Here is a 13,382-nt window from a genome sequence, read left to right on the forward strand (position 1 = left end):
ACACACACACACACACACACACACACACACACACACACACACTCTTACTTACAATTATACTATTCTTGGCCCTTCCACTGTCCCTCCCTTCCCTGCCCCCAACCCCTGGGGTAGTCAATCTTCAGTTTCAAACAACCCCACCTATATCTTCAAGCTTTTCTTAGAACAGTTCTTCTATGCTTAAATCTTATGGGAAATCTAGCTTTCCCCAGACAATACTGGCCACTGAAGCCCATCAGTGGAAGGTCTATTCCCTCTATCATTCCCTTTCCTTAAGTCACCACACCTAGAGGAGAGATCGGCATGTCCCTAGCCACAAACTTCTGCTTCCAGAGCTCGAATCTGCCATCGTCAGTCAAGAGCCCATCTCCTAAGGAAGACTCACTCTTTGCTTACTGCTTCCTTATCAAATTCTTTGCCAAGTCCCTTTGCCCTGTTCTAGCTCTTATACTGTATAGGGCTAGTCTAAATTCTCTTCCTGCCCTTTCCTCCTCTGTCCTCATCCATCCCTCTTTCCTTCTCATTCTACACTCTTCCCTTGTAGCTCTTATTTATAAGGTTACAGGTATTTCTTCTATACCAGTGATTTTCAAATATGCACATTTCCCTGGAACCCCTCTTTGGAGCCCTAGCTTGCATCCCAACTTCTTCCTAAGGGCAGCTCAAAATCAAATGGTCAAAACCAGAATCATCTCTCCTAGAATCCTTGATCTCATTTGTATCTATTCTTCTCTGTTAAGGGAATCACTGCTCTCCCCAACATCAGGCCAGAAAATTGAGTCTCCAAGTCTACCCTTCCCTCCATAGTCAATTTGTCACCAAGTCCAGTAACACTGGGGGAAAAAAGTCAGAGACATCTAATTCTTCCCTTTTTCACCTAAGGAAAATTAAGCCCAGAGAAGTGAATTGCCTAAATCACTCAGATCATTAGTTGTACAGCCTCTTTCTGCCACACCGTAAAGAAAGGTTTGACAGTAGAGAATATTGCTCAGGAAGGCAGCTCAAGGTGGAACACCACAGCAAGTACCGTGGGAGCTTGGGGGAATGTGAAGGCACTGACAGCTAGTAGAAGGACTGGGTGGTCTGGAAATGGAAATGATTTGATTGGGGAATAAGGGTAGGGCATGGCAAACAAACTTGGCCTACATTAAGCATCATGATGAATGAAACTCTTCTAAGAAATGGCTTCACACTTGCCTGGTTTTCTGTTTAAGGCAGTTGGGTAAGAATCTGTGGCAAGTGATTGCAAGCAATTCTTTTGATACCATTCACTACTGAAAATGGTGAAAATCACCTGGATGTGCAGACATCTTATTTCCACCAACAGACTACAGGTACATGTGGACAGGCATGGAACTCCTCCACTGCCCTCATTCACCAGTACATACATTCAGTAAGTAGTCAAGCACCTGTGTATGCCAGGTAGTATGTTAGGTGCTAGTGTGGCAATGTACATTCCAAAGTCCTGGTCTCAAAAGGATTGAAATCCAGGGAGGCAGCACCGAGCAAGTGTATCAGATATGGTGTGGCATCTAAGACCCTAACCACAGGGAACCTGTAGGACCATCAAAGAGCCACCTTGCCCAGAAAGAGAGTGTTAGGGATTTTCCTGAGGAATTAAAGTGCCACTACGATGAGCCCTCATAGAGAACTAGGAGTTAGTCAATAACATTGAAGAAGGGAGTAATCTTGCAGGCAAAGAGCATGCCAAGTCCCAAGGTAAGGAAGCAATAGCCTGCTTGGCACCTCTAAATACACTAAAGATATCTATCGCACAGAATTACTCTCTAAATCAGCATCTTCCAAACATGTTCTAGGATGGCAAGAAAGGGCAGTAGGAGGTAACCAAGAACAAGGACTTCAATTTATTGCAGTACAGAAAGATTAAAAATAAGCAAAGAACATTATCCTTATCCTATAAGAATGAGTTGTTTGTTATTTTGCAAAAAGAGCTAACATTTCTCATGGAATTATTTGTGATGAAAATCTCTACTTTCTGAATAGCAAGAATTTAGTACACTTAGTTCTAGTGAAAATAGAAAAGAAACATATAGTAGGAACTATAAATATTATTTCCTAATAGCAAAGAAATCTCCTAGCTGTAAAGTAATTATTTTTAAAGGTCTATTTGGCATAACATTGAAAATCTAAATTGACAATAGGTAATTTAAGTCAACAAAGAAAAAGCTTTTCTAGACAGCTTTGTTTTATTTTTGGTTTTGGAGGAAAACTAAAGAAATAAAATCCCTCCCACCCACCCTCCCACCCTCACATGTACCACCAGCAGCAGCAATTTAAAATCCAAATGAGACCCTGACTACACTTAAGAATTTAGAAATTGGGGCCATTAAGGAATATTATATTATATTATATGCCCTGTTTCTGGCCAAAAAGATATAGATTTAAAAATTTTATGTTATTTGGTAGTATTTTATTGGCCAAAATGGAATATTAGAGCATGCAATTCCAGCAATCAGAATTCACATTGGAAATGTAGTCAATCTACTTTTTTCAAAATCCTAGGTCCCGTTCCAAATGCAACTGATTTAATAAGTACATGATAATTTTCAACATCTTCACAACATATACATTTTAATTTATTGAAATTCAGTCCTTCACATAGCTTCCTCATCATCCCAAACCTGTGAAGGTTGTATTGAGAATAAAATGCAGGTTTTTCCCTACTCCTCTTTGAAAGAGCTTCTCTTTGAAAGGCAAGGGATCCAAGATGGAAAATGCTCAGGATTTTGAATTGAGTAACATGGTTAACGTTCAATCCACAAACATTTACTGAGCTCCAAACATAGGAAGGCATGATGAGAGGAATACTAATTAGTGAGAAGATGATTTCCAGAAGCTGAGGCCCAGCAAATAGGGTGATGATGAGGATGAACAACAGCTGAGCAAATCTGGTGCCTCGTCTAGGAATCTAACGGAATTCAATATACATTTATTGAGACACTACTGGGTATATAACTGCCCACAGGGAGCTGCCCACCAAGGGTTAGGCAAGCCTGGCATTTCCGTGGTATCTTAATTAGCCTTCTGGAATCCCATTTTGGCTTTTTTAGTTGACTAGTTTACCCACGGGCAGGATGAATGCGTAGGGATCTATCTGGCAGCTGTAGTCGGCAACATTAATGTACTGTCCATGCAGCAATTGACATGAGCATCTGAGGGACATGGAAAATACTCACACTGGAGATAAAAGCCAGCCCCCTAGGAAGTATGTCGATATCTTCAGAGCCATTTTCTGCAAAAGAAGCAGAGGATCAGAAAGATGCATGTACAAAGGCTTAAAAAGTAAATCTCACACATAGTCAAGACTTTGAACTTCTTCTGGAAACTACCTTAACTTTTTTAACTATTTACTTGGGAAACTATATTAACTTTCAGGACTGCCACAGGCATGATACACTCCACTAAAACCTGAGCCAGACTCTTGAAATAACTAAATTCTTTTTTTTTTAGAAGTCCATTTTCAGGAGAAAAAAAGCAAATAACTATAAAATAAATTCATATCCTAGATTTATTCTTTAAATAAAAACTCTCAGGGTATGTCCTAAGAGATTCAGCTTTATTCCCCACAGAATACTTATCTACAGACCAAGTGATAACATTTGGAAAGTCCTCACTGCGAAGCTCTCCTAAAGGCCTTTCTGCCAAGTATTTCTCCTCTCCAACTTGTTGAGGCCTGAAAAATCTATCCTTCTCCTATCATACTGGGAAATTACTGAGTAACTGTTCTCTGTTATAAAACCAATAGATCTTAGGATGAACTATTGGAAATAATTGAATTTGAAAGATTTTAGTCAGATCTTTTTCTCACTGAGAGCTGGTCATGAGCATTTTTCTATGGAAAGAGGCATATGATAAGTAAGATATGACTAAGAACAGGATGAAAAAGGGGCTCTCGTAGCTTCTAGTAGAGAGATAGACCCACATATAATGTGAACCCAAGCAGGCAGCATTGAGGGTGAAATGAAGGCAATGGTTATTGAGTGTGGTAAACTGTAATTTACAAATATGGTAGAAACAGGATGTATCAAAGCCACATGCTCTTTTTTTTAATTTGAATTTTATTTTATTTTTATACAGCAGGTTCTTATTTTTATACATATTAGTGTATATATGTCAATCCCAATCTCCCAATTCATCCCACCACCACCACCCCCACCCCACTTTACCCCCTTGGTGTCCAAATGTTTGTTCTCTACATCTGTGTCTCTATTTCTGCCTTGCAAACCTGTTCATCTGTACCATTTTTCTAGATTCCACATATACACAATAATATACGATATATGACTTACTTCACTCTGTATGACAGTCTCTAGGTCCATCCACGTCTCTACAAATGACCCAATTTCATTCCTTTTTATGGCTGAGTAATATTCCTTTGTACATACGTACCATATCTTCTTTATCCATTCGTCTGTCGATGGGCATTTAGGTTGCTTCCATGACCTGGCTACTGTAAACAGTGCTGCAATGAACATTGGGGTGCATGTGTCTTTTTGAATTATGGTTTTCTCTGGGTATATGCCCAATAGTGGGATTGCTGGGTCATAAGGTAATTCTATTTTTAGTTTTTTAAGGAACCTCCATACTGTTCTCCATAGTGGCTGTATCAATTTACATTCTCACTAATAGTGCAAGAGGGTTCCCTTTTCTCCACACCCTCTCCAGCATTTGTTGTTTGTAGATTTTCTGATGATGCCCATTCTAACCAGTGTGAGGTGATACCTCATCGTAGTTTTGATTTGCATTTCTCTAATAATTAGTGATGTTGAGCAGCTTTTCATGTGCCTCTTGGCCATCTGTATGTCTTCTTTGGAGAAATGTCTATTTAGGTCTTCTGCCCATTTTTAGATTGGGTTGCTTGTTTTTTTAATATTGAGTTGCATGAGCTGTTTATATATTTTGGAGAGTACTCCTTTGTCCATTGAATCGTTTGCAAATATTTTCTCCCATTCTGAGGGTTGTTTTTTCGTCTTGTTTATAGTTTCCTTTGCTGTGCAAAAGCTTTTATGTTTCATTAGGTCCCATTTGTTTGTTTTTGTTTTTATTTCCATTACTCTAGGAAGTGGGTCAAAAAGATCTTGCTGTGATTTATGTCAAAGAGTGTTCTTCCTATGTTTTCCTCTAAGAGTTTTATAGTGTCTGGTCTTATATTTAGGTCTTTAATCCATTTTGAGTTTATTTTTGTGTATGGTGTTAGGGAGTGTTCTAATTTCATTCTTTTACATGTAGCTGTCTAGTTTTCCCAGCACTGCTTATTGAAGAGACTGTCTTTTCTCCATTGTATAACCTTGCCTCCTTTGTCGTAGATTAGTTGACCATAGGTGTGTGGGTTTATCTCTAGGCTTCTATCCTGTTCCATTGACCTATATTTCTATTTTTGTGCCAGTACCGTATTGTCTTGATTACTTTAGCTTTGTAGTATAGTCTGAAGTCAGGGAGTCTGATTCCTCCAGCTCCATTTTTTTTCCCTCAAGATTGCTTTGGCTATTAGGGGTCTTTTGTTTGTTCATACAAATTTTAAGATTTTTTGTTCTAGTTCTGTAAAAAATGCCATTGCTAATTTGATAGGGATTGCATTGAATCTGTAGATTGCTTTGGGTAGTATAGTCATTTTCACAATGTTGATTCTTCCAATCCAAGAACATGGTATATCTCTCCAACTGTTTGTGTCATCTTTTCCAATTTGTATTCCTTTTATTTCTTTTTCTTCTCTGCTTGCTGTGGCTAGGACTTCCAAAACTATGTTGAAAAATAGTGGTGAGAGTGGACATTCTTGTCTTGTTCCTGATCTTAGAGGAAATGCTTTCAGTTTTTCACCATTGAGAATGATGTTTGCTGTGGGTTTGTCATATATGGCCTTGATTATGTTAACGTAGGTTCCCTCTATGCGCACTTTCTGGAGAGTTTTTTATCATAAATGGGTGTTGAATTTTTTCAAAAGCTTTTTCTGCATCTATTGAGATGATCATATGGTTTTTATTCTTTAATTTGTTAATATGGTGTGTCACACTGGTTGATTTGAGTATATTGAAGAATCCTTGCATCCCTGGGATAAATCCCACTTAATTATGGTGTATGATCATTTTAATGTGTTGTTCAATTCTGTTTGCTAGTATTTTGTTGAGGATTTTTGCATCTATATTCATCAGTGATATTGGTCTGTAATTTTCTTTTTTTGTAGTATCTTTGTCTGATTTTGCTATCAGGGTGATGGTGGCCTCATACAATGAGTTTGGGAGTGTTTCTGCCTCTGCAATTTTCTGGAAGATTTTGAGAAAGATGGGGTGTTAGCTATTCTCTAAATGTTTGACAGAATTCACCTGTGAAGCCATCTGGTCCTGGAGTTTTGTTTGTTGGAAGATTTTTTTGTTTGTTTTTGTGGTACGTGGGCCTCTCACTGTTGTGGCCTCTCCCGTTGCGGAGCACAGGCTCTGGACACGCAGGCTCAGCAGCCATGGCTCAGGGGCCCAGCCACTCCATGGCATGTGGGATCTTCCTGGACCGGGGCACGACCCTGTGTCCCCTGCATCGGCAGGCGGACTGTCAACCACTGCGCCACCAGGGAAGCCCTGTTGGAAGATTTTTAATCACAGTTTCAATTTCACTACTTGTGACTGGTCTGTTCATATTTTCTATTTCTTCCTGGTTCAGCTGGAAGGTTATACCTTCTTAAGAATTTGTCCATTTCTTCCAGGTTGTCCATTTTATTGGCATAGTGTTGCTTGTAGTAGTCTCTTATGATGCTTTGTATTTCTGCAGTGTCTGTTGTAACTTCTCCTTTTTAATTTCTAATTTTATTGATTTGAGTCCTCTCCCTCTTTTTCTTGATGAGTCTGGCTAAAGGTTTATCAATTTTGTTTATCTTCTCAAAGAACTAGCTTTTAGTTTTATTGATCTTTGCTATTGTTTTGTTTGTTTCTATTTCATTTATTTCTGCTCTGATCTTTATGATTTCTTTCCTTCTACTATTTGGGTTTTGCTTGTTCTTTCTCTAGTTCCTTTAGGTGTAAGGTTAGATTGTTTATTTGAGATTTTTGTTTCTTGAGGTAGGATTGTACTGCTATAAACTTCCCTCTTAGAACTGATTTTGCTGCATCCCATGGGGTTTGGATTGTTGTGTTTTCATTGTCATTTGTCTGTAGGTATTTTTTGATGTCTTCTTTGATTTCTTCAGTGATCTCTTGGTTATTTAGTAATGTAGTGTTTAACCTCCACGTGTTTGTGTTTTTTACATTTTTTTCCCCTCTAATTGATTTCTAATCTTTCAAGCATTGTGGTCGGAAAAGATGCTTGATATGGTTTACATTTTCTTAAATTTACCGACTCTTGATTTGTGACCCAAGATGTGATCTATCCTGGAGAATGTTCCATGTGCACTTGAGAAGAAAGTGTAATCTGCTGTTTTCAGATGGAATGTCCTATAAATATCAATTAAATCTATTTGGTCTATTGTGTCATTTAAAGCTTGTGTTTCCTTAATTTTGTGTCTGGATGATCTGTCCATTAGTGTAACTGAGGTGTTAAAAGTCCCCCACTATTATTGTGTTACTGTCAATTTCCTCTTTTATAGCTGTTAGCATTTGCCTTATGTATTGTGGTGCTCCTATGTTGGGTGCATAAATATTTACAATTGTTATATTGTCTTCTTGGATTGATCCCTTGATCATTATGTAGTGTCCTTCTTTGTCTCCTGTAATAGTCTTTATTTTAAAGTCTATTTTTTCTGATATGAGAATTGCTACTCCAGCTTTCTTTTGGTTTCCATTTGCATGGAATATCTTTTTCTATCCCCTCACTTTCAGTCTGTATGTGTCCCTAGGTCTCAAGTTGGTCTCTTGTAGACAGCATATATATGGGTCTTGTTTTTTTACCCATTCAGCAAGCCTGTGCCTTTTGGTTGGAGCATTTAATCCATTCATGTTTAAGGTAATGATTGATATGTATGTCCCTATGACCATTTTCTTAACTGTTTTGGGTTTGCTTTTGTAGGTCCTTTTCTTCTCTTGTGTTTCCCACTTAGAGAAGTTCCTTTAGCATCTGCTGTAGAGCTGGTTTGGTGGTGCTGAATTCTCTTAACTTTTGCTTGTCTGTAAAGCTTCTGATTTCTCCATCAAATCTGAATGAGATCCTTGCCAGGTAGAGTAATCTTGGTTGCAGTTACTTCCCTTTCATCACTTTAAATATATCATGCCACTTCCTTCTGGTTTGTAAAGTTTCTGCTGAGAAATCAGCTGTTAATGTTATGGGAGTTCCATTGTATGTTATTTGTCATTTTTCCCTTGTTGCTTTGAATAATTTTTCTTTGTCTTTAATTTTTGTCAATTTGATTACTATGTGTCTCAGTGTGTTTCTCCTTGGGTTTATCCTGCCTGGGACTCTCTGCACTTCCTGGACTTGGGTGGCTATTTCCTTTCCCATGTTAGGGACGTTTTGGACTATAATCTCTTCAAATATTTTCTTTCTGTCTCTCTTCTCCTTTGGGACCCCTATACTGTGAATGTTGGTGCATTTAATGCTGTTCCAGAGGTCTCTTAGGCTGTCTTCATTTCTTTTCATTCTTTTTTCTTTATTTTGTTTCACAGCAGTGATTTCCACCATTCTGTCTTCCAGGTCACTTCTCCGTTCTTCTGCCTCAGTTATTCTGCTATTGATTCCTTCTAGGGTATTTTTCATTTCAGTTATTGTATTGTTCATCTCTGTTTGTTTGTTCTTTAATTCTTCTAGGTCTTTGTTAAACATTTCTTGTATCTTCTTGATCTTTGCCTCCATTCTTTCCTGAGATCCTGGATAATGTTCACTATCATTATTCTGAATTCTTTTTCTGGAAGTTTGCCTATCTCTGCTTCATTTAGTTGTTTTTCTGGGGTTTTATCTTGTTCCTTCATGTGGTACATAGTCCTGTCCTTTTCATTTTTTCTATCTTTCTGTGAATGTGGTTTTTGTTCCACAGGTTGCAGGATTGTAGTTCTTGCTTCTGCTGTCTGCCCTCTGGTGGATTAGGCTATCTAAGAGGCTTGTGGAAGTTTCCTGATGGGAGGGACTGGTGGTGGGTAGAGCTGGGTGTTGCTCTGGTGGGCCGAGCTCAGTAAAACTTTAATCCGCTTGTCTGCTGATGGGTGGGACTGAGTTCCCTCCCTGTTGGTTGTTTGGCCTCAGGCGACCCAGCAGTGGAGCCTACAGGCTCTTTGGTGGGGCTAATGGTGGACTCTAGGAGGCCTCACACCAAGGAGTACTTCCCAGAACTTCTGCTGCCAGGGTCCTTGTCCCCGTGGTGAGCCACAGCCACCCCAACCTCTGTAGGAGACCCTCCAACACTAGCAGGTAGGTCTGGTTCAGTCTCCTATGGGGTCACTATTCCTTCTTCCTGGGCTCTGATGCACACACTACTTTGTGTGTGCCTTCTAAGAGTGGAGGCTCTATTTCCCCCAGTCCTGTCAAAGTCCTTCAATCAAATCCTGCTAGCCTTCAAAGTCTGATTCTCTGGGAATTCCTCCTCCCATTGCTGGAGCTCCAGGTTGGGAAGCCTGATGTGGGGCTTAGAACCTTCACTCCAGTGGGTGGATTTCTGTGGTATAAGTGTTCTCCAGTCTGTGAGTCACCCACCCAGCATTTATGGGATTTGATTTGATTGTGATTGCACCCCTCCAACCATCTCACTGTGGCTTCTCCTTTGTCTTTGGATATGGGGTATCTTTTTTGGTGAGTTCCAGTGTCTTCCTGTGGATGATTGCTCAGCAGTTAGTTGTGATTCCAGTGCTCTTGCAGGAGGGAGTGTGCACACGTCCTTCTACTCTGCCATCTTGAACCACTCCCCACATGCTCGTCTTAAAATGTGATGTTCATACTCTTCCATTAAGAGGCTACATCTGTATCCTCTCTGCTTGAACCTGGGTAGACCTTTCTAACTGCTTTGACAAACAGAATGAAGAGGAAGTGATGCCACCTGACATACAAGGTAAAGTCATAACCAAACCTGCCACTCAAGGCATGTACTTTGGGACCCCTGAACCTAAAAATAAGAAGTCTGGTATTTTAAAGCTACAGAAGAGAGACTGTGGAGAGACCACACAGTGCAGAGAGAGGTCTGGAGGAGTCTCAGATGACTTCAGTTCCCAGCCTTTCAGTCACCGTAGCTGACGCAAATGGAACAGAGATGAGCTGTCTCCACTAAGCCCTGCCCAAACTGCAAACTCATAAGCAAAATAACTATTGCCTTTTTATTTTTTAAAAAAACAGGGTATTTATTTATTTTGGCTGCGTTGGGTCTTGTCGCTGTGCATGGGCTTTCTCTAGTTGCAGTTAGCGGGGGCTACTCTTCGTTGTGGTGCATGGGCTTCTCATTGCAGAGGCTTCTCTTGTTGCAGAGCACAGGCTCTAGGCGCGAGGGCTTCAGTACTTGCAGCACATGGGCTCAGTAGTTGTGGCACGTTGGCTCTAGAGAGCAGGATCTGTAGTTGTGGCGCACAGGCTTAGTTGCTCTGCAGCATGTGGGATCTTCCCGGACCAGGGATCGAACCCATGTCCCCTGCAAGGAGATTCTTAACCACTGTGCCACCAGGGAAGTCCTATTGTCCTTTCAAGTCCCTAAGTTTTGGGGTAGTTTGTTGCACAGCTATAGTAAATGGAATACATGGGAAAATGGTTACCTAAGGTAATGGGTTATTAGTGTGTCAAAAGGCAATTGAGAGAGGATAGAGGAGAACAGGGGAAAGAAAAGTGGAACAAAGCCAAAGAAAATGCAAATTTGAATCAACAGAATAATAAACAATAGGCACTGAAAACTGGAGGACAGAGATTTAATCATGTTGATTATGCTGAAGGTTGAAACTAATCCCCAACCAGTAACCTAATAATTACATTAATCAGAGCTTTCCATTTTCTAAGCAGTCCAGTTAATCAAGATTTACCTATATATGGTATTTTGATGGCCTGAAAGATTTAGTGCTTTTCTACATGGAGTAAAATAGAGTTCGGGAGAATCCAGCAAAAGGAATAAAGCAATTTTAAAAATCATGTTGAATATGGGTGGGTTAGTTTTGAACAAACTTTTTTCTCTCACTTTTTTTTCTCTAAACAATCACTTCTTGGTTTCTTTTTGCCTGATCCCCTTCCCACCTCCATCCTGGATGTGGATACTCCCCAGGCTCTACCTGCCCTTGGCTGTTTCGAGGGGCAGAGTACTCATTCTACCTGCATCATTGACTCTAGCCCCATGGCTTCAGCTTCCACTCACATGCTGTTGATTCTCCAATCTCTAAATCAAGCCCAATTTCCAGGCCTCTGTATTCACCTGTATATTAGACATTTCTACCTGGCCTTTTCATTCCTCATACTCAACATGTCTCAAACTGACCTGGAAATTTCCCTCTTGAATCTGCTCCATTTTCTATATTTCAGTTTCCGTGGATGACACTTCTATCCCCCAAGTACACAAAGTAGGAACCTTGGAGTTATCTTTGATGCTTTCCTTTTCCTTACTCCCCGAATCTAACTAATCACAAGTCTTTCAAGCTCTAGAACTCCCTCCTGGATTTCTATAATAGCTTCCAAATGGGTCAGCTTTGCTCCCCTACAACCGTTCTCTGCACTGTTGACAGTCATCTTTTTAAATTGCAAAGTTGACCGTGTTATGCCCCTGCTTAAAACCCACCAATGGTCCACTAGGGCTGGCAGTATACATCCCAAATTCTCCACAGAATTGAGGCTCTGGTCTCAATTCTTGTGGCTCCCACTCTTCACTCTCCATTCCAGGTGTGCTGCAGTACTTCTGTCGGCAGTTCCTAAAATGTGCCAGACTTACTCACCTACATGCCTGAGCACATGCTGCTCTGTGCTTCTTGGCAACCCACACCTTTCCCACACCACCCTCACCTCCACTGGGCTGAGTATCACGGGCTCTTAACGATGAGTTGGATGCTACCTTCTGGGCCTTTTCAACCTCTCTTGGCTTCAGCATCCATTTTATGTACTAATACAGTCACCTGTGACTGCATCCACCATGACATTTTCCACACTTGGGCTGCGACCTCCTGCATGTGTTAATGTCCTACTAGAAAGTAAGCTTCCTGGAAACAAGGACCAAGTTTTATTCAGTACGGTATGCTTGCACCCAATATAATACCTGCCTTTTCACTGTAAAAGCTTTCAGTAAAAGCTGGTATGCTGACTAAAAATGATACACTGCTTTAGTTTCTTGAACTTTGTCTTGTCTTGAGGTTAAATTATTGACAAGTGTGTGTTAATTTCTGAGTAGAAGATGTCCTGAGTTGTATGCTCTCTGGTTTGGTCTTTTTATCTTCCATACACCATGTCGCATATCTCCCATGATAGCATTAACCACTTCAGTAATTCACCTGCAATAGGAGTGGGCATTTTCCAAAGGGACTATGCTTGTCTTTACTTGCTCTACCCAGAGGATAGGGAAGCTGGTGCTTTGCACTCACATGTGGAAAAGAATTAGTAGCTGACTGTACTTTACTCCTGACCCTCCTTTGCCCTCCTCCCCCACCTACACTGCATCTGCATGATGGCCGAATGCATCTCAGAAACAGTGGCACCTGTGGGAGTAAGAGTCCCCAGGAACCCGCCCCTGAGTCCCCTCCACATACTCGTTAACCTGTGCACAACTAACCTTAAAACCCCACTGCCAAGTCTAAAACAAGGCTTACAAATAGGCATCTACTACCTTTTAATCTGTCAACCCTATTAGTTGGCATAACTTCATTTCTTTGGCCTCCAATAGTTCTCTACAGACATCCTGAAAGAATGTCACACCAAATTACTATCAAGTAATATTATCCTCATTTCACATCTTGGAGAGAAGGTTCTGAAAGCCAGCTAAGAAAACAAATGGAACCTACGGTGGAGTAGAAACATATCTTGGAGAAGCTGGAAGCTATAGGAGGGAAAAAGAGATGAAGGGGAAGATAGGAAGACACCACATACAATGGCTGTCTGTCTACTTGATAATCCTGCCAAGGGCAAGCTGATAAAGCTATTCATATTTCAAGTGCAGCTTTGATTAACCAAATGACTTCCTAGTTAAGACAATCCTTGAGCCTCAAAGCCTTGGAAAAAGGATGAACTTAACACAAAAAGATCTTTGAGGTATGGTTTTTGGAGGTTAGAATTATTTCACCTTTCAATCTTTCTTCCCAGAAAGAATACTGGGGAAGGAAAACAAAAAAAGGAAGAGTTTGTTCACCAATAAAATTAACCACAAAACTCTAGGTCTTGAAGAAAACACAAATCAGAATTTTTCCCCAGCTCTGTTACTGCCTACCTACCACACCCTGCCTTCAATCCTTTAGTGTTTTCCATTGTTTCATAAAGCTTTCACTCTGGAATAGTTGGGTCTTGCG

At 40.4% G+C, this 13,382-nt stretch overlaps 1 protein-coding gene across 1 annotated transcript in view; it reads right to left on the reverse strand.

Moving 5' to 3' along the window:
- Positions 1–13,382, reverse strand: part of PON3 (paraoxonase 3) — a 34,001-nt gene that overhangs the window by 16,036 nt on the left and 4,583 nt on the right. Inside the window, exon 3 of the mRNA XM_027102485.1 lies at positions 3,198–3,253. Coding sequence (XP_026958286.1) covers positions 3,198–3,253 — 56 coding nt within the window. The remainder of the gene's footprint in view (positions 1–3,197; positions 3,254–13,382) is intronic.

Source organism: Aethalodelphis obliquidens, unplaced genomic scaffold (assembly GCF_003676395.1).
Source record: "Aethalodelphis obliquidens isolate GAN/ISIS:26980383/991018 unplaced genomic scaffold, ASM367639v1 scaffold5, whole genome shotgun sequence".
In the NCBI taxonomy this organism is placed as follows: Eukaryota; Metazoa; Chordata; class Mammalia; order Artiodactyla; family Delphinidae; genus Aethalodelphis; species Aethalodelphis obliquidens.